The sequence below is a fragment of the Eumetopias jubatus genome, unplaced genomic scaffold (assembly GCF_037043125.1).
Source record: "Eumetopias jubatus isolate StellerSeaLion01/CBP00866 unplaced genomic scaffold, mEumJub1_p1.0 scaffold_13, whole genome shotgun sequence".
Classification (NCBI taxonomy): Eukaryota; Metazoa; Chordata; class Mammalia; order Carnivora; family Otariidae; genus Eumetopias; species Eumetopias jubatus.
In genome coordinates, this window is record NW_028274819.1 from 9,179,271 (window position 1) to 9,197,507 (window position 18,237).

General features: G+C 51.9%; 2 protein-coding genes across 8 annotated transcripts; one reads left to right on the top strand and one right to left on the bottom strand.

The window, feature by feature from the left end:
• The first annotated feature begins 5,929 nt into the window (after positions 1 to 5,929).
• On the top strand, positions 5,930 to 18,046 carry BSCL2 (BSCL2 lipid droplet biogenesis associated, seipin). Of its 7 annotated transcripts, XM_028118085.2 has the most exons (13): positions 5,930 to 5,985; positions 6,227 to 6,335; positions 8,200 to 8,319; positions 9,858 to 10,174; positions 11,932 to 12,013; positions 15,421 to 15,564; positions 16,405 to 16,539; positions 16,700 to 16,797; positions 16,929 to 17,070; positions 17,200 to 17,266; positions 17,433 to 17,513; positions 17,613 to 17,693; positions 17,835 to 18,046. In XM_028118085.2, exons 3-13 carry the CDS (start codon positions 8,233 to 8,235, stop codon positions 17,969 to 17,971), a joined length of 1,371 nt encoding a protein of 456 aa, XP_027973886.1. In that variant the 5' UTR covers positions 5,930 to 5,985; positions 6,227 to 6,335; positions 8,200 to 8,232; the 3' UTR covers positions 17,972 to 18,046. The 7 variants fall into 7 exon arrangements, with proteins under 7 accessions (XP_027973886.1, XP_027973887.1, XP_027973885.1 ...); XM_028118086.2 differs by lacking the exon at positions 6,227 to 6,335; XM_028118084.2 differs by lacking the exon at positions 5,930 to 5,985 and having other exon boundaries at positions 6,001 to 6,335.
• On the bottom strand, positions 6,559 to 7,780 carry GNG3 (G protein subunit gamma 3). Its single transcript, XM_028118089.2, has 3 exons — positions 7,593 to 7,780; positions 7,079 to 7,178; positions 6,559 to 6,801 (listed from the first exon to the last, which is right to left on the bottom strand). The coding sequence occupies exons 2-3, from the start codon at positions 7,175 to 7,177 to the stop codon at positions 6,673 to 6,675; spliced, it is 228 nt and encodes a 75-aa protein (XP_027973890.1). The 5' UTR covers position 7,178; positions 7,593 to 7,780; the 3' UTR covers positions 6,559 to 6,672.
• Positions 18,047 to 18,237: the final 191 nt, after the last annotated feature.

Genomic DNA, 18,237 nt, shown 5'->3' on the forward strand with positions numbered 1-18,237 from the left:
CCCTTCTGACATTCTGAGGCAGCTGGCCTGGCAGCCAAGGAAGGGAGAGTGATGAGGTGGCGCGGAGAGGGTGGGCACGCATGTGAGGGCACTCTCTCCAGAGCAGGCAGGAGCGGGGACAGACGGACAGCTTGTGACTGGGGCAGTGAAAATAAACGATTGGCTCTTATCAATCACTTGCACCAACTAACCGTTTGTATTTTCTTTACCGACCTTTCCCTCTCGGGATATCTGGTCTGGTGGGCTGGGAGGCCAAAGTGTCCCTGTCTCCACTTCCCCGTGCCTCGTGCTGTTTGGCTGAGGCGCGGAGACTACCAGTTGGGTGGTTCTGTTAGATGGCATTCCCAGGCCAAGGAAGCACGGGGACTGTTCGTGACCGCAGAGCAGAATAGCTTCCTCCCTCTGTGCGCCCCGTAATGAATTTCCTACAGAACCTCGAGGGAGAAGGGCATTGCCGCCTTCAGCCTGAAGATTGTGATTTTACCAGTCTCTACTCTCTGTCTTCCAAGCTCGAGACAGGCGGGAAGTCTCTGAAATCATCTCTGTTAGAGTATCTGTCCTCTTCTAGTGCGAGAGAAGGAACGGTTCTCAGGGTTTCAGCTCACACAGAAACGAAGCAGGATTCTTTTTGCTGCAGCAGGATATGTATATAGGTGAATCCTGTGGTGTGGGCTCCGGGGCCCAGGTGCTGAGAATAGCAACTATTTTATACAATGTGGAGGGCACAAGCCCTGCTGGTTTTTTTGATACACAGGTAGAGAGTGGATAGGAGGGGGGTGGGGGGTGGGAGGCAGCTCAGTGGGGCTGCCGAAACAGGGGAAGAGCGAGAATGGGAGTGTGTGTACCGTGTGCATGAGAAGGGGGCACCCCCTCCCGACTTCCTTGAAACCGGATTCCTCCAGGGGTGCTGTCCCTGCGTGTCCCCAGAGAGGCCTCTAGCCAAGAGACTTCAGTTGGGATAGTTTTTGTTTGTGACTTTACCAACACCCTCCCAGTTCTTGACAAACAGCTTTAGGTGGCTGGGCTCAGGAATCGGGGGGGGGGGTGTACGGGAATGCTCTTTCAGCGCTCCGCGCTTCACTTGTAAGTCATCCTCCCGCCCAGCGTTGTGTCAGCCAAGAGCTTACTCCGCAAACACCACGTACAGCCCGGCTTGGGCTGCCCGCCGAGGCTTCACTGCCGTTTCCTCACCTGGGCAGTTCTCGGGTTAAAATTTTGTGCTGAGATTTGACCTTCCTCTCCCTTGGCCATCATTCCCTCCATGCAGCCCTCCTCTAGGCGTGCAGGCCCACACCCTAGTCCTCCAGTCACCCCTGACCCATACACCCTTCTGCCCCTCAAGTACCTCTGCCCCCGAGACTGGCGAGGGGTGCTGGTAGGACGTCGGCTTGCTCCTAATGATGTCCTTTCTGTTGGTGCCTGCTTCCTTGTGCCCTCATGGATTTGCGTGTGGCAGTGGGTGGAGTGATTGCATGAACTTTGCTGTAATCCACTAACTACTTATTAAGGGAGCCTGAGAAAGCTTTGCTCGTAGTGTGAGGCACGGAGGTAAAAACTGGAGCCCAAAGAAATTCCCGTAGGGCAAGATTATGTAACGATAGAAAATCGAATCTGAGGCCGAAGTTGCCATCTCTTTTCCAAATGTTCCGTCCTCCAGCGAATAGCATCTCTCTCTAGTCTCCGACGTGGTTTGTGGATGCTGGGCCCTCGGGGCGGGGGGGCCAAAACTCAAGCCGTTTGGAGGTCGTCGGGGGTGGGGGAGGGCTAGGGGAGGGACTTGCTGTTAATTTCTGACACCAGAAAGTCATCTTTAAAAAAAAAAAAAAGCTGTTTTTCTGATGGATGGAGAGTGAAACTGCCACATCCTTGTTGGTTTAACCCAAGAGATCACTTACAACAACAGTAGATGTCTGGGTTTTGTTTATGTCTTTTTATTGTGAAAAAACGATGTTAAGGGGGGGAGATGTGGGTTACCAGGAGGGATCCCTAGCGTTGTTTTCCTTAGAGGGTTTGTTTAGTGTTTTATCAGACGTCTGTTGTAGTTGTTGTAGATGGAAACGCACACCACATGGAGCCTGTAAATGTTTTTGCACAACCTGTAAAGCATTCTTGGAAGTGGCCAGTAAAAAAGGGTTTTACCGTTTAAAAAAAAAAAAATGTAACTGTGTCATTGTTTACATCTGTAACTTTTTCCTCCCCTGTTCTCATTACATCCTGGCGAAAATGTAGGCACAGTAGCTTCCAGTTTTAGAATAAATAACCATTTGGATTGAATTCACCCTATCTCCTGTGGCTGCACTGACTGGGGCGGAGTGTGTCATCTGGGGGGAGTGACTGATTGTTGATGCTGCTTTCTCAAGTTGTACTGGGTCCAACCAACAATGGCTTTCCTCTTGCATGGCTCTTCTTCCCTTCCTATTCTACAAATCACTTGGGAGCCGGCCATGCCTTCACTTGAGGGTTGTTAGCTCCCTTAGTGGCCTGCTTTCACTGAGCGCTTGAGCCATTGGAGTAGAAGAAAATAAATTGTAAGTCATGACCTCTCTGTACTTGGCCTATACTAAAACCAGTTGGATGCTTAAAGCTAAATGTAAGGTTCCATTTGGGGGCCAAATAAATTTATTTTTTTATTTTTATTTTTTTAAAGATTTTATTTATTCATGAGAGACAGAGGGAGAGGCAGAGGGAGAAGCAGGCTCCCAAGGAGCAGGGAGCCCGATGCAGGACTCGATCCCAGGACTCTGGGATCATGACTTGAGCCGAAGGCAGACGCTCAACCATCTGAGCCACCCAGGCACCCCAAATAAGTTTATTAATGAGTCATTACCACTTAGGAAAAGCCTTACTCCATGGAAGATGGTTGATGGGGGTTACTTCATAGTAAATTTGGAGAATGAGAAGGTAACTTTAACAAAAGCACTATTGTGTTGCTAGCACTGAACTGATCCTAACTAATTTCTAATAAATGGCCAGGCACTTACTAAGGCTGAGATGCCACAGGCTCACAACCAGTGTGTTGAAAGATAGTGATATAAAAGATACAGATCCTGCTCTAACTCCTCTCTCTGTGGGACACAGATTCAGACCCCGGGAGCTTACAGCTTTGTATAGGTAGAGGCTATCCTTGATTTCAGTGTTTGCCCATTCTCTGGAATATTTAAAGTCAGTTTATTTTTTTTAAGTTTTTTAAGATTTTATTTCTTTGAGAGACTGAGAGCATGAGATGGGGGAGAGTCAGAAGGAGAAGCAGCCTCCCCGCCGAGTAGTTAGCCCGATGCAGGACTTGATCGCGGGACTCCAGGATCATGACCTGAGCTGAAGGCAGTCGCTTAACCAACTGAGCCACCCAGGCATCCTAAAGTCAGTTTTAGAGCTAATTAATTTTTTTCTTTTAAGATTTTATTATTTGAGAGAGAGTGAGATAGAGCCCAAGAGGGGGTAGGGTCAGAGGGAGAAGCAGACTCCCTACTGAGCAGGGAACCCGATGTGGGACTCAATCCCAGGACTCCGGGACCATGACCTGAGCCGAAGGCAGTCGCTTAACCAACTGAGCCACCCAGGCGCCCGCTAATTAATCATTTTTAATGGTTATTTATAGTTAATGCCTGGTCTCTGGTAACCTTTTTTTTTTTTAAGATTTTTTATTTATCTTTGTGTGAGAAAGCATGAGCGTGCACACAAGTGGGGGAGGTGGAGAAACGGAGAAACAGACTGCTGAGCAGGGAGCCGATGCAGAACTGGATCCCAGGACCCTAAGATCGTGACCTGAGCCGAAGGCAGGTGCTTAACTGACTGAGCCACCCATCTGGTAACCTCCTAAGCCCCCTTTGTGCCCAAATAGGGCTGCAACCATTCACCCCCAATTTGATGAGTATGAAAATTGCGCAGAAAAACTGAGCAGAGGCTTAAAAAACAAAACAACTAATATCAAGATTACACTTATTGAGCACTACTTTTCTGGCTTTTTACCAAGTCTGAGCTGATACGGAAATTTTCATTTACTGTCCTGGCATTCGCCCAACACTGTGATGCAGTAGAAAAAGAGGTTCTTAGTGTCTGCTCTGTATTGTTTGCTATTTAAGCATATATAGTACAATCATTCGTTAAATATTTGCATGCCAGCTATGTGCCAGACACTTTAAGGATGCAGGGATTAAAATAGACTTGATCCTGGGGCACCCGGGTGGCTCAGTCCTTTGATTTCAGCTCAGGTCATGATCTGATGAGACCAAGTCCTCCCGGCCCGCGTCCCCCCCCCCCCCCCCTCGCCCAGCCCCCTGCGCTCAGCAGAGAATCTGCTTGGGATTCTCTCCCTCTGCCCCTCCCCCCCCAAGAATAAATAAATCAGTCTTTAAAAGGATAAAAAAGAACAAACCATCCGTTAAGGAATTTTGATGAAACACCAAGAAGGAACTAATGGAGACTCCTGAACAGAATGGGGGTAGGCCCCCACTTCAAGAGGGCAACCAGGTTACTTTCTCTGTTTCTTCATCTCTAGGATGAGGTAGGTGGATGACGTTCAGGACCTGTTAGGGCTCAGAAATTCATCAACAGCTGGAAAGCTGCTGTTCCTGAAAATGCCCCAAGTTCGTTGGGTGTCCCTAGACCTGTGGAGACATCCATAGAAGACTAAGTTCAATTCCTGGTAGAATGCCCTTTATTCCTTTGGTTTCCTCTCTGCATTCCTCTCCCCTTGCTTTCTCCTGTGCAAAGATGTGGGGAAACTGGGGGTGATGGCTATCCCTAATACCTCATATTACTGCTGGGCGGCTCCTTCCCCCCCCCCCCAGAGTGTATCTTTTTTTTTTTTTTAAGATTTTATTTATTTATTTGACAGACCACAAGCAGGGGAAGCGGGAGAGGGAGAAGCCCCCTCAGCAGGGAGCCCGACGTGGGTCTCCATCCTAGGACCCTGGGATCAACGACCTGAGCTGAAGACACACACTTAATCAACTGAATCACCCACGTGCCCCGCCCAAAGTGTATCCCAACATAAAAGAGAAGCTGGCCTGGGCTTCCCCCAGGAGGGATCTATCCCTGAATTTGGGGTATGTTGATAATGCATGAGGAGCAGACACCCTGGGACTGTTGTTACCTTCCCTGCCTTGGCCTCGGTCCCACCTCCATATGTTCACCCTTGGAAGGAAAAGCCTTCTAGAAAAGCATCCCAGGCTTGTAAACCGCCGCCAAGTCTGAGTCTGGGAGGCGCTCGTGAGACATTAAGCCTTGGTTTTGGCTTCTGGCCAGATGGCAAGCTGGGACCACTACGAAGATTGGTAGGCACAGTAGGGGCGGGGACGTTGCTTCTGGCGGATGTGACAGAGTGGGCCTGAGGGAGAAATGGGAACACAGCAAGCCCTACCAGGAAACCCAAACTGAAACAATTTTGGGCTTATCCAGCTCCTAGGGAGACCAGGAGGCGACCGAGGAACAGCGCCGGACACTGGCCGCACACTTCTGTTTACACCCCAAAGGGAGCCTCTGCTTGGCAAGCTGTAGAACCTACATTCCCTCGCAAGATCCATGCGACCAGCGCCTGCTACGCTGGGCTTGCAAGGGTCCTCTTGTCCCATGATCTTTGCTTAGAGCCACCCGTGTGCCATCACCTGGATCGGGGGGGACGTCGACTTTCAGACTCCGGGGTGGGTAGGAATGGGCATCGACTTGGCAAGGGCAGGGGCAGCCATTTTGAGACCAGATGAGCACACAAGAGACCAACTGAGAACTCTGGCTGCCTGGGGCCGCCATTTTAAATATGGGGCTAGCTCGGAAGCCCTGTACGGTGAAACCCAGTGACGTGGGGCTGCCATATTGGCGCTGGTCCCATGGCGGTGGCCATCTTGGAAAGGCACCCGCTGTGGGCGCGGCCATCTTAGAAGTAAAACCGGCCCCTTCGCAGGAACTGGAGCCGAGCTCCTCCCCTCCGTTCCAGAGTTCCTCGGCTGCGACTACCCTCGGAACCCCTCCCTAGATCAACCCTGTTCGGTCTGTTTTCATTTTCACTTGTGTTCAGTGCTTTCGCGCGCGCGTGCGTGAGTGTGTGTGTGAGTGCTCTCCGTAGCCTCTGAGTGTCTGTTGTAACTTAATTCTTCCACTTGAGACGCCCTCTCGCGCCCGCCATCCCCCCAATCCCGGCGATCTCCGATCCTAGACAATGTCTAACCTGATTTGACTGGCCCTATTCTTGGGGTCTGGCAAGCCTTTCACCTGCCGCACACACTCCCAGATCTACAGACTGATGATCCTCTCCCCAAGAACGCTTAACACAGGAGCTGTCCTCTGAGACTCTGGATGACTTTATTCTTCAAATGGCTTTACCCTTCTCATAGCTCCAGGTGAGACTGAGAGCAAGCACCCGGCCCATCCCTCTCTCCATTGTCTGAGCGGGTCACAGAGAGAAGCCGGCAGGACGCTGGCAGAGTCTGAACGGCCCTTCTGGGGATGGAGCTAAGGGGGCCCTGGGTCAGGGGGTACTTGGGGTCCGCCGCAGTGGGCGAGGAAATGGGGTCGACAGATGGTGAAGGAGAGCTTTGTGCTTCAGATAACCTCATAGGGTTGGACAAGGGCTAGGGATGGGATGCAGGGACCCTCAGGGGCTCACGACAGTTACTGACCTAAGGAAGGGCCTAGGAGAGGGAAAGGTTCAGAGCTTGTGCCGAGGGACAGGGCAACTCAGAGGAGGGCACAGAAGAACTTCTTCTCCCGGAAGGGGTTCTCCGAAGTGGGCACAGGGGTGATGAGGGGATCCTCACAGGCGTGGGCATCACAGTAAGTCATCAAGTCTGCTGCTGCCTTGGACACCTGGGGCACAGCCAGGAGGGGAATTGTTAGCCAGATCCCCTGAGAGGGACTGCAGCCTCCCTCCCCAAATGGGTTATCTTTTGCCATCTCTAGGGCTTCTTTAAGACAGTATTCTCTTCCCTCATCCCCCCACAGAGGCCAGGGGACAGCTGTCCTTACAGAGCCAGAGACTCCTCCCCTGATCGCAGGGAGTCCAGGAAAGAAAACATCTCTTAACCTGAGATTTGGGGACCTACAGCACAACTGGGCCAACTAATGGGACCCAGGGTCCGCCCACCTTTATCCGGCACAAGCTGGCTTCAATCTTAAGCTGTTCCACCATCTTGCGGGCTTGCCCAATACTCATAGTGCTGTTCACAGGGGTCTCCCCTTTCATCCTGGATAAAAGAGACGGATAGCTCAGAGCATGATGTGGGGGGGTGAGGGGCTGCATAATCTCATCTGAAGACACCACCCCCCCCGTGCTTTTTCATCAGTCTTTACAAGACTGGGATCATATACCCCAATATATTGTTCCTCTTACCCCCATCTTCCAGTGGCCTTGCCCATCCCCGTCTTCCTGGGCTAAGGAAATGGAGAGGGTGGGATGAAATGCCCCCCAAACTCCCACATGGCCTGGGCCACAGATCATTAGGCATAAAAATGATTTAAGGCTTTTCAGCCCTTCCAGCCATGTGTGTTCCCAGCTTTGAAAGCGTCAGCCAGAAAAAGCCCCGCCCTGATGAGGACACATAACACCCCCTGCCCCCTTGAGCCCCAGGGGGAAGAAAAGCAGGATCTTCCCTACTCACCTGAGGCCACAGGCAGCAGCAGCCCTGGGGAGTAGTCAGTGGGGTGCACAAAACCTGCCTGAGATGGGTGCCCCACCTTGCAGGGAGTTGCAGCTGAAAGTATCTGCTGCAGCAGCAGAAGCAGCTAATACAAAGAAGTCCACTGGGGAGGTCAGGTCAGAGGTCTGTCGGGGGCTGGTCCCAGTTCCTGCAGCTCAAGCACTGCCCAGACGCTGGTACCTGAAGGATGAAGGATGCTAGAAGGAGCTGCTCAGATCCTGGAGCATACCAACTGCCGGCCAGTGGGGGAGCCTGGCTGCTGTCTGCAGCCCCTACGCACACCCCCCACTGTGAACTGTCTCACTGGATGCCCTTCCCCCATTGCAGGCATTCTGAATCCGGACTAGGACGGAGCTGGAAGGAGCTGAGGTCCAGGCAGACTCCCCCCCCCCCCCCCGCCTTAAGTGGGGTGGTCTGGACCTGTGACATCGCCTGCAGTGGAGTCTACTGGTTGCGGGGGACCCTGCTCATTTGAAAATCTGACATCAGCTGGGCAGTCACCCCCCTCCTCCCTCCTCCCTCCGCTCTGACATAGCATGTAGCACCTGAATCTTCTTTTCTTTCCCAGGGACCCTCCATTCCCTATAACCAGGAAAATGTGATGAGCTACAGGTATCAGCTTCTAGATCACCAACCACTTCATGTTCTAGCCACAAGTGACTCGAGTGGAAGATCCAGGGGCAACAAGGTACGTCAGGAAGATGCCTAAAGAACAAGGAGAAGCTGGGGGAAAAGAGGTGTGCAGATACCAGATCAAAGAATCGGACAAAGAAGAGGTAGGGGGCACTGTGGGGAAAGTCTTTGGATGTTTCTTGAAATAGATGAGCTCCCAGGGTGGGTTTTGGAGTGTGGGTATTTGTTTGAGAGATTACATCCCAGGCCTGCAGGGTTGTGCTTGGTGCTGTGTGGAATGCGAAGATGTACACAATATTAATCTTACCCCCTGAGAGATTTTATTTGGGGTGAATAGTCATATACAAAATAGAAGGTACCGTCTGCCAAAATCTAGTGTACATAACGCGCTGCGGGGATTCCGAGGGAGAGTCCAGTTAGGCTCAGAGGAGGTCGATCACATTCTAAATGCTGGAGACAAAACAGGGAGCTGAAATGCTGTCACTCTTGTGATAGGGGCCAGCCAGCCGGTCAGCGATGCTCTCTGCCTTGGACGCCTACGGGTCCAAGGAGCTGTAGGAGATAGAAACCAGCGCCAGCTGGATGCCCGCCCTTCTCCCCCTTTGCGGGGGTTTAAATGGCTGGTGGTGAAGGTGTGGGTGGAGGGCCCGGATTGCGGCCTCGAGGGGCAGGCTGAAGGGGATGCTGCTGACTCATAGCGTGCCCTGGGGCCTATCTTGAGGCCTGGGGGGGAGGCGCCGGTCCTCTTGGGTCTGGGAAAGGGACGGTAGGGAGGAACCGTACGCAGCGCGCCGAGGTGGGAAACCTGCCGCCCGGCAGGCCCCGCCCCTTGCGCCGGGCCCCGCCCTGGAATGAGGTCCCGCCCCCAAGCCACAAAGGCGGCCGGCGAAAGGGGGCGGGGCTTTCGCGGGAGGCGGAAGTCCCTTCTCGCCGTTGCCTCAGCAGCCCGCGAGCTGGTGAGTCTGCAGAACCGCGGCGGCTGGCGTGCAGGTTTCCCTGCTGGCGCGGTTAGGTGGGGGCTCCGGACGCCGCGCCCACCGCCAGCCGGAGGGGCTGCTGGCGGGGGGGCGGCCGTTGGCAGCAGGACGCCCTGCCCGGCGTCGGGCGCGGCCCTGTTGTCGGGGAGCGAGCGCAGCTCTGGGAGAAGAGGAGAAACTCGGGAGGTGCTTGTGGCCGCGCTTAGGCCGCCGGCTTTGAGTGCGGCGGTACGACCCTAGGCCAGTCGCGCATTCTGTCGGTGCAGCCAGCTGGCGGTGTGGACTCGGTGTCGTCATGTGTGTAAAAGCCCTTTAAGGTGCTCAGCCTCTGTATTTTATATGTTGTTGTGAATGAGTATCAAGGTGGCCTGTCCCAGAATCAGGTGTCCACAAGCCAAGTTCAGCTGAGTTGTTGGGGCGGCGGGGCCGAAGAAAGCACAGTGAAGGAAAAGGGAAGGGGTAACTGGTTGAGAAACGCAGTCATCTGGAGAAAAGCCACATGAAACAAAGATTTGGCTGGGTTTGGCGATCTCTGGTTCCACAAAGCCCGTCCAGTTTTAGTCTCCCCCTTCCCTGGGAAAAGAGCCATTCTTCCCCCCTCTCTGTCTTTTTCCAGGAACCACCAGCTGCTTCATCCCATGGCCAAGGGTGGCGTCCAGGTGGCAGAGCAGCTAGGAACTCAAGGCCTGAACCTGGGGCCAGACACTCTGTACTCCCTGCCATGGTCAATGACCCACCAGTCCCTGCCTTACTGTGGGCCCAGGAGGTGGGCCACATCTTGGCAGGTCGTGCCCGCAAGCTGCTGCTACAGTTTGGGGTGCTCTTCTGTACCATCCTCCTCCTGCTCTGGGTATCTGTCTTCCTCTATGGCTCCTTCTACTATTCCTACATGCCCACAGTCAGCCACCTCAGCCCCGTGCATTTCTACTACAGGTGAGAGGGGTCTTCTACCAAAGTAGAGGGATTCTTTGAGAGAATTGCTGTCAGGGCCTTAGAGCTTACTCAGTTCAACCCCCCTCATTTCCAGAGGAGAAAATTTGAGCCCTGTGTGTTTATATGACTTCTTACCTTTCACAGCCCAAGGCTGAGGAAGTTCTGGGTTGGTAGGGCTCTAAGGTCCTAGTTCTACCTCTGGTTACTGAAATTTGATAAAAAGAAGAAGAAAATTCCCCTTCTAGACTGTCACTGTGAGGATCAGTTCTGTTTGCGTTGGGTCAGATCTCGCTCAGGGCTGCTGTAGACCTCTTAACCAGCCAGATCCCTTGGGTCATCTCAGAACTAACTTGGCGTTCGGTAGAAAAGGTATTAGGAAAGCAGCAAGTTGCCTTGTACATGACTTTCTCCTACTCCCGATAAACCCGCACAATAGAGATTATGGAAACATAAGGTGAGAGGGTACATAAAGTCCCAGAGTCCTGCTTCTCACCTGGGGCCTCAGTTCCTTCTGATTTTACAGACCTTGCCAAATTCTCTCCCTTTCTCTTAACGGTGGCAGTAGGACCAATCAAGGGATGCTGATAGGGGCATTGTTATCAATGGTCCAAAGTCCTTTTTTGTTTTTTCCTGTCTTCAATCTCTGATCATGAATTGTACTTTCTTAAATCACAGCTACTTAAACTTTTAGGAGGCATGATCTCATGAAAACTTCTGCCCTTCTGCTGTAAAAACATGTATGCACGGGGGCACCTGTCTGGCTCAGTTGGTAGGGCACATGACTCTGACTCTTGATCTCAGGGTCGTGAATTCAAGACCCATGTTGGACGTAGAGCTTACTAAAAAGTGTGTGTGTGTGTGTGTGTGTGTGTGTGTGTACACACACACGCATAAATGCACGCCCATGTGTAATTTTGCTTACAAGTTGAGATTTGTGAGCCTCTTAAAGACCATCTGTGGGGGCACTTTGGTGGCTCAGTCAGTTAAGTGTCTGCCTTCGGCTCAGGTCATGATCCTGGAGTCTCGGGATTGAGCCCCATGTCAGGCTCTTCGCTCAGCAGGACGCCTGCTTCTCCCTCTCCCTTTCTCACTCTCAGATAAATAAAATATTTAAGTTTAAAAAAAAAAAAAAAAGACCATCTTTGGATTCCTTGGGAGGAATTTTCTCAAACTAGGCCCCAGAATCTGGGGATGGGACCCAGGAATCTGCTTTGTTGTTGTTTTTTGTTTTTGAGAGAGAGAGAGCATGCGTGCATGCCTGTGAGTAGGTGGGGGGGCAGAGGGAGAGAGAGAATCCCAAGCAGAGTCCATGCCCAGTGGGGAGCCCAACACAGGACTTGATCCGAACGAAGACCCTGAGATCATGACCTGAGCCGAAATCAAGAGTTGGAGCTTAACCGACTGAGCCGCCCAGGTGCCCCCAGGAGTATGCATTTTTATCAAGCTTCCCGAGTGAGTCTTTAGAAACACTTCAATCTGAAACTGTGCAACTTAAGTGTTCATTGAGTCCCGTGTAAGAATTTCCACTCTTAACGAGAGGAAATAAGCTAAAGTAGCAAGAAGAGAATGAAAGAATTGTTCAGGTGTCTTGAATCTCCTGGCTGCATTTGTTTTCCATCTCTCTCTGACAGAGGGAAGGGTACCTGTTCTGGAAGAAGGGATGGGGGACAAGAGGGAGCCCTAGGGGCCAAGGAGGTGTACGGACAGGTAAGGCAGACTCTATAACTTAGTGGAGTATCATCCCCATTCTCATCTAGGACTGACTGTGATTCCTCCACCTCCTTACTCTGCTCCTTCCCTGTTGCCAATGTCTCGCTGGCTAAGGGTGGACGTGATCGGGTGAGTATGGGAGCTGAAGAGACGTTTCATTAGCGCTTTGAAGACTTGAAATCAGAGGGATTGAGAAAGACCTGGCGAGCAGGGATTGAGTAATAGAGACTCAGAGGAAGGCTCTCAAGGAAAGGGAGGTTAAAGAAAAAAGTCTGAACCGTGTGGATCATTCTTTCCTGCCGCAGATGTTAGCAGTGCCCTTCTCAGATTGTTTCAGGCAGGAGATGTGGTTTTAGACCTCAGTGAACCTAAATCTGCTATTTCACTGGACGAGGATGGAATCCACCCAAGAGTTTGGAAAGCCTGTATGTGAAATTATGAAACTCTTGACAAATCTGTGTGATCTGCCACTACAGAGGGTGCTGTGCCAGGGGATGGGCCAGATGCCAGTAGGACTTCAGCGAACCCGGAAGCCCTGGGAAATGCAGAATGGGAGTGCATCTGTTTATAATAGGCAAGCTGGTGGAGGCTCTGAGAAGAGAGGAGGATCCCTGCATGCTTCAAAGGACCGTTGGAGCATCCACATCGTTTTTGCTCACCAGAGTTTTTTGAGTTATTAGCAACGTAATTCATAGTAATCAGCGGTCACACGTAGTAAGAATGTTTAAATCATCTGAAAAAAAAATTTTTTTAAGTGGTTCATGGGAGGACACTGCCTGACACAGGATAGACCTAAATGGTCACTGAAGGGAGGAGTGTAAGCTGTAGCATCTGGGGGCCTCTGGGATTGGTGTTTAGACTGGCCTTGTTTGGCAGTACGAATAGCCTGCTATGTGTGTCCTGTGACCGCTTCCACTTGACCAGGAGGTAGCCATACACCATCAAGAAGACTTACCAGGTCTGAAGAATTGGGTCCCAAATGGACGTAGTGACGTGGAAGGCTGGATATTATAAGACAGAGATTTATCCTTTTATTTATTCTTTTTATTTGAGGTGTGGGGAGCAGACGAAGAGAGAGAATCCTAAGCAGGCTCCACGCCCAGCTTGGAGCCCAACAAGGGGCTTCGATCTCCCCACCCTGAGATCATGACCTGAGCCAAAATCAAGAGTCGGACGCTGAACCGACTGAGCCACCCAGGCGCCCCGAGATTTATCATTTTAATCCAGCTACTCGGAGTTTGGAGATTATTATAGAATCTTCTGTGAAGATACTGATTCGATGTGCTTTTGTGGCCAAAAATAATAATAAATAGACTATGCTGAGAGGGAGCTAGAAACAAAGCTACAGTCCAGCCACATACTACAATATGTCTGCCCCTGAAATGGTACCTACCATTGTGTGGCTGCCTGTTGCAGAGATCCTAATGGTGATTCAGGGAGCCTAAAAATTGGGTGTGAAGCTGCTGGATGAGGAAGGAAGGGAAAGATGAAGGGTGAGGGGAGATCCAGTATCAGGGACTCCGATCAGGGTCGTTCCTGATAATTAAAGCAGGTTGATCATTTTGTCCATTTACAGTGAACGTTTAGGAAGGAAGGAATAGAAGAAATAATATGTCTATTTTATGTGTAACACTGCTAGAAGATGGGATCCTGCTTTCCAGGAGCTCACAGGATTGATAGAGAAATCTATATGCTGCATTAGGTAGCAAAGTGTAAGACGCAGCTTCTGCATTTCAGAAGAATTTGTGAAGAATTTGAGGGATCAGTGTGAGACTGTGGAGATGGCGAGGCTCAAAGTGGACCTTGTAAGGAGGTGTGGACGTTGTGTGGGTAATGGGGGAACAGAAGGAGAATCTGCCCATCAGATGTGAACAAAGGCATGGAGTCATTCACAAGCTTCTGGTGGTTGATTCCGTGGATCCTGTTGGAGGAGATGATGTTTGTTTAGACAGAATTACTAGTTTAAAAACCTATATAAAACAGCTTTGTTGAGAGAAAACCCACATACCATAACAATTCGCCCACTAAAAATGTATAGTTCAGTCGTTTTTAGTGTATTCACAGAGTTGAGCAGCCAGCACCCCAATTAATTTTAGAGCATTTTCGTCACCTCCAAAAGAAACTCCCACCCGTTAGCTAGCAGTCACTCCCCATTTTCCTCCAACCCACTGAGAGAACTACCTATTAAAATGTTTCAGGGGCACCTGGGTGACTCAGTTAAGCATCTGGCTCTTGATTTCAGCCCAGGTCATGACCCTGAGAAGGGCCCTGAGAGATCGAGCCCCACATCAGGCTTCGTGATAAGCATGGAGCCTGCTTAAGACCGTCTCTCTCCCTCTCCCTGTGGCCCTCCCCTGCCCTTAAAAAATGTTTCAATGAACTCAGGGAAGCAGCTGGCTTCATCTGGCCTCTTCCAGGGCTTAGAATCTCATGGAATCCGTTTTTTCAACAGATAATTTCATTCTGAAAATAAGAATCTGTACAAAAAAAGACTTTAATCAGTGGTTTTCTACTGTTTACCCTAGTGATAGTGCTCAGAGCACCCGCAGCCATATCTGGATTTGGGGGGTGGCTCACTGTGGGCTTTTTTTTTTTTTTAACCCCATTCCCTCTGTTTAAAAACAAAAGCTTTACTCTTGCCCCTGTGATTCTTGTGTGTCACCCTGAGGAGGGTCATGCTCATATAAGAATAATTGAATAAAGGATTAGAAGAATATAGCAATGGTCAGGAAAAACCAGGGTATGTTTCGTGGCAAATCTTTAACCTTTGGAGGTTAATCCCAGTGAAGAAGCCTTCCCACTAGGAGTCTCAGGGTTCTTTCTTTTCTTTTCTTTTTTTTTTTTAAAGATTTATTCATTTTATTTTGAGAGAGTGAGAATGAGAGAGAGAGAGAGAGCACATGAAAGGGGGGAGGGTCAGAGGGAGAAGCAGGCTCTCCGCTGAGCGGGGAGCCCGATGCGGGACTCGACCCCGGGACTCCAGGATCATGACCTGAGCCGAAGGCAGTCGCTTAACCAACTGAGCCACCCAGGCGCCCGAGTCTCAGGGTTCTATCAACAGAAGCAAGGTAAGGGACCCAGAGTGACAAAGCTGATCTGCAGCGATGGTGACCGGGAAGGGTGACTTTGGAGTTGGTGTGCACTGCTACAACTTGGTTAATTAATAACGTAAGGGAAGGCAGGCTGGGCCCAGGGGTATGGCCTCATGGGGACAGAGGCCTGAGTCACAGATGGCCCAGTTGGCAACATGACGGTTCACTTTTGGGAGAAAAAAAAAAAGTGACACAGCCTTTTCTCAGAACAGAGCGACTCTGATTCAGCCAAGTCACAGGATACTGCTGATCTCAGAAGTGGGAGGGACCCCGGCCACCACAAGAGGGCAGCACCTTCCTGGGATGAGAGACTGAGCGGCCTGCTGTGCTAGCCAAGGGATGGGGGGGTGGCAGTGTTTGGAGGGAGGGGGGGAGATGGATCAGAGACAGTACAATTTGAAATATATATATTTTTTGAAAAGAGATGGGGGCTACCTTGGGCAGGTGCTGATGTATGGACAGCCGTACCGCGTTACCTTAGAGCTTGAGCTTCCAGAGTCCCCTGTGAATCAAGATTTGGGCATGTTCTTAGTCACCATTTCATGCTACACAAGAGGTGGCCGAATCATCTCTACTTCTTCACGCTCCGTAAGTTTTCCTGGCCTGTCTGGGAGGGTGCAGAGGTGACAGCCGATGTCAGAACATCTGGGTAGGGCCTCAGGAGAAAACGTCCTAGCTCTGAGGTCACAGACTCATCAGGACAGGAAAGAGGAGTCAGTTTACCAAGCCAGACAGACACCCTATATATCTGATGAGCGTGTCCAGCTTTGGGGGAAAGTCTGAAGAGTGGAGCCAAAATGGGGTTCTTTAGGGCCCCAAAGATCTGGAATCCTCAGAAACATACCAACTGGCGGGGGGGGGAGAAAGAAAAATACTAGCTGAGAGACAGCTTCTTTAACCCCTTGGTTACAAAGCATTACCTACAGGGCATGTTAGTAATAGTCCCGTAGCAAGACTAGTTTGGATTCGATGAAGAAATGTACAGTGTTTATGAGCCCATAGTGGGTCTTCAATAAATACTACGATTCCATTCTTACATGAATTATCAACAGAGCCACATGATGAAGCAAATCTCTGAATGTCTACATGGAGAAAATTTCAGGTGGTGCACTGAAACTTAGTCCATTCTGGATGGTAGAACTGCTTGGGGGAAAGATCAGAGACCGTGTGGGGCTTGACCTGTGCAGGTTCTTCAAAGAGGGGAATGGAGACATGGTCAGGCAGGACAGCCTGTTACTCAAGCAGCTGGAATGGTTGGGCCAAGGGTAGTAGGGGGAGCGTGGTAGGAGGTGAAAAGGAGGGAGCGGGGGACCGGAGGAAGAAGCCGGCTTCACAGACCGCTCAGGAACCTCGGTTGAGGGGTGGGTAGGGCTGTGGAAATCGGGGGGGGGGTACCTGTCCCCAGCCTCTCCCTCCTGGCCCTGGCAGGTGATGTTGCATTACCGCTCAGACCTGCTCCAGATGCTTGACACGCTGGTCTTCTCCAGCCTCCTGCTGTTTGGTTTTGCAGAGCAGAAGCAGCTCCTGGAGGTGGAGCTCTACTCGGAATACAGGGAGAACTCGGTAAGGGAGTGAAGGAAGACTAGAGACCGCTCTCTCCATGAGCCCAGGGTTCTGCCTGAGGAGCCTCTGGGCTCGGTCAGCCACGGAGATGTTGGGAGTGGGGCTTCACATTGGGCTGCTAAGGATCGATCGTGGCCTGACCCTCCCCGCCCGTCCACAGTACGTGCCGACCACCGGAGCGGTCATCGAGATCCACAGCAAGCGCATCCAGATGTACGGGGCCTACCTCCGCATCCATGCCCACTTCACCGGGCTCAGGTGAGGCAGCACTTGGCAGCTCCCGCGGGAGCTGTCCTTAAGTGAAACTAGCTTGCATTTTCCTAGAAATAATTTCTGGGACGTGAAGAGGCTAGTGCTGTCCGGTAACTGCCACCCTCTACCTGCCACAGGTACCTGCTGTACAACTTCCCGATGACCTGTGCCTTCATAGGCGTCGCCAGCAACTTCACCTTCCTCAGCATCATCGTGCTCTTCAGCTACATGCAGTGGGTGTGGGGGGGCATCTGGCCCCGACACCGCTTCTCTTTGCAGGTCACAAAGGACCTCCTCCCCCTCCCCTTCGTGATCTTTCTTTGACTGAGGAGCGGGCTGGGGCGTGGCCAGGGCTGGGGCCCCGAGTGCCTAGATCACACTCTCGGCTCCCTCCTTTCTCCCGCACAGGTCAACATCCGGAAAAGAGACAGTTCCCGGAAGGCAGTGCAGCGAAGGATCTCTGCCCATCATCCAGGTAGACAGGACGGGAGGGGAGCGCCTGTGTTACCCAGTATAAAGCTTTAGGCCCTCACAGCGGGGCTGAGGGGCAGAGGGCAGGCTGGAGGAGGTGAGCTTGGCCCCGCTGCCTGGGTGCAGCCGCGGTAGCCCTGCCCCGTCCTCTACCCACTTTGGGGGCACAGGGCCCCAAGGCCAGGAGGAGTCAACCCAGCTGTCAGACATCACAGAGGACTGCGAGAGCCCTGAAGATCCCCCGGGGGCAGGTATGTGTCGCAGCCTGCCCACCCACCCTCCCCACAAGTCCTCAGTTGTCCCCTTCAGCCTCGTCTCATCTGACCTCTGCCTTCCCCCTGTGGCTGCAGAGGGTCAGCTCCCTGAGGAGGAGAAAGCAGACCAGCGGCCCTTGAATGGAGAGGAGGAGCTGGAGCCAGAGGCCAGTGATGGTGAGGGGCGCTCAGCGTGCGGGTCTTGGTGGAGTGGGGGCAGCATGGGCGTAAGGGAGGACATTATATTGGTTGGGGGAGAAGAGCCCCTGGTTACTTAATTTCCCATTTGGGATTTTGTTTCTCCCTCCTCTGGGCCAGGTTCAGGCTCCTGGGAAGATGCGGCTTTGCTGACGGAGGCCAACCTGCCTGCCCCTGCCCCTGCCCCGGAGACTCTGGGCAGCTCTGAACCCTCTGTGGGCAATCTCCGACAGCGCCCCACCTGCTCTAGTTCCTGAAGAGAACAGGGCAGAGTCCTGACATTCCAGTCCTTTCTCACCTGACCCCTTCCCCAATAAACTATTTTCATGCCAGTTGCTTGCCTGACTCCTTGAAATGGATTCAGGGCCATTTGAGAACCCTGTGCTCCCCGGGCATCCTCCCTGCCACCCTCCATTGGAGGAGGTTGTCTTGCCGGGGGCTGCCTGCCGACGGGGAAGGCCTCCAGACCTGGACTGTCCTAGGTACAGCTGTCTCCATTCACAAGCCTAGAAAGTCCAAGGAG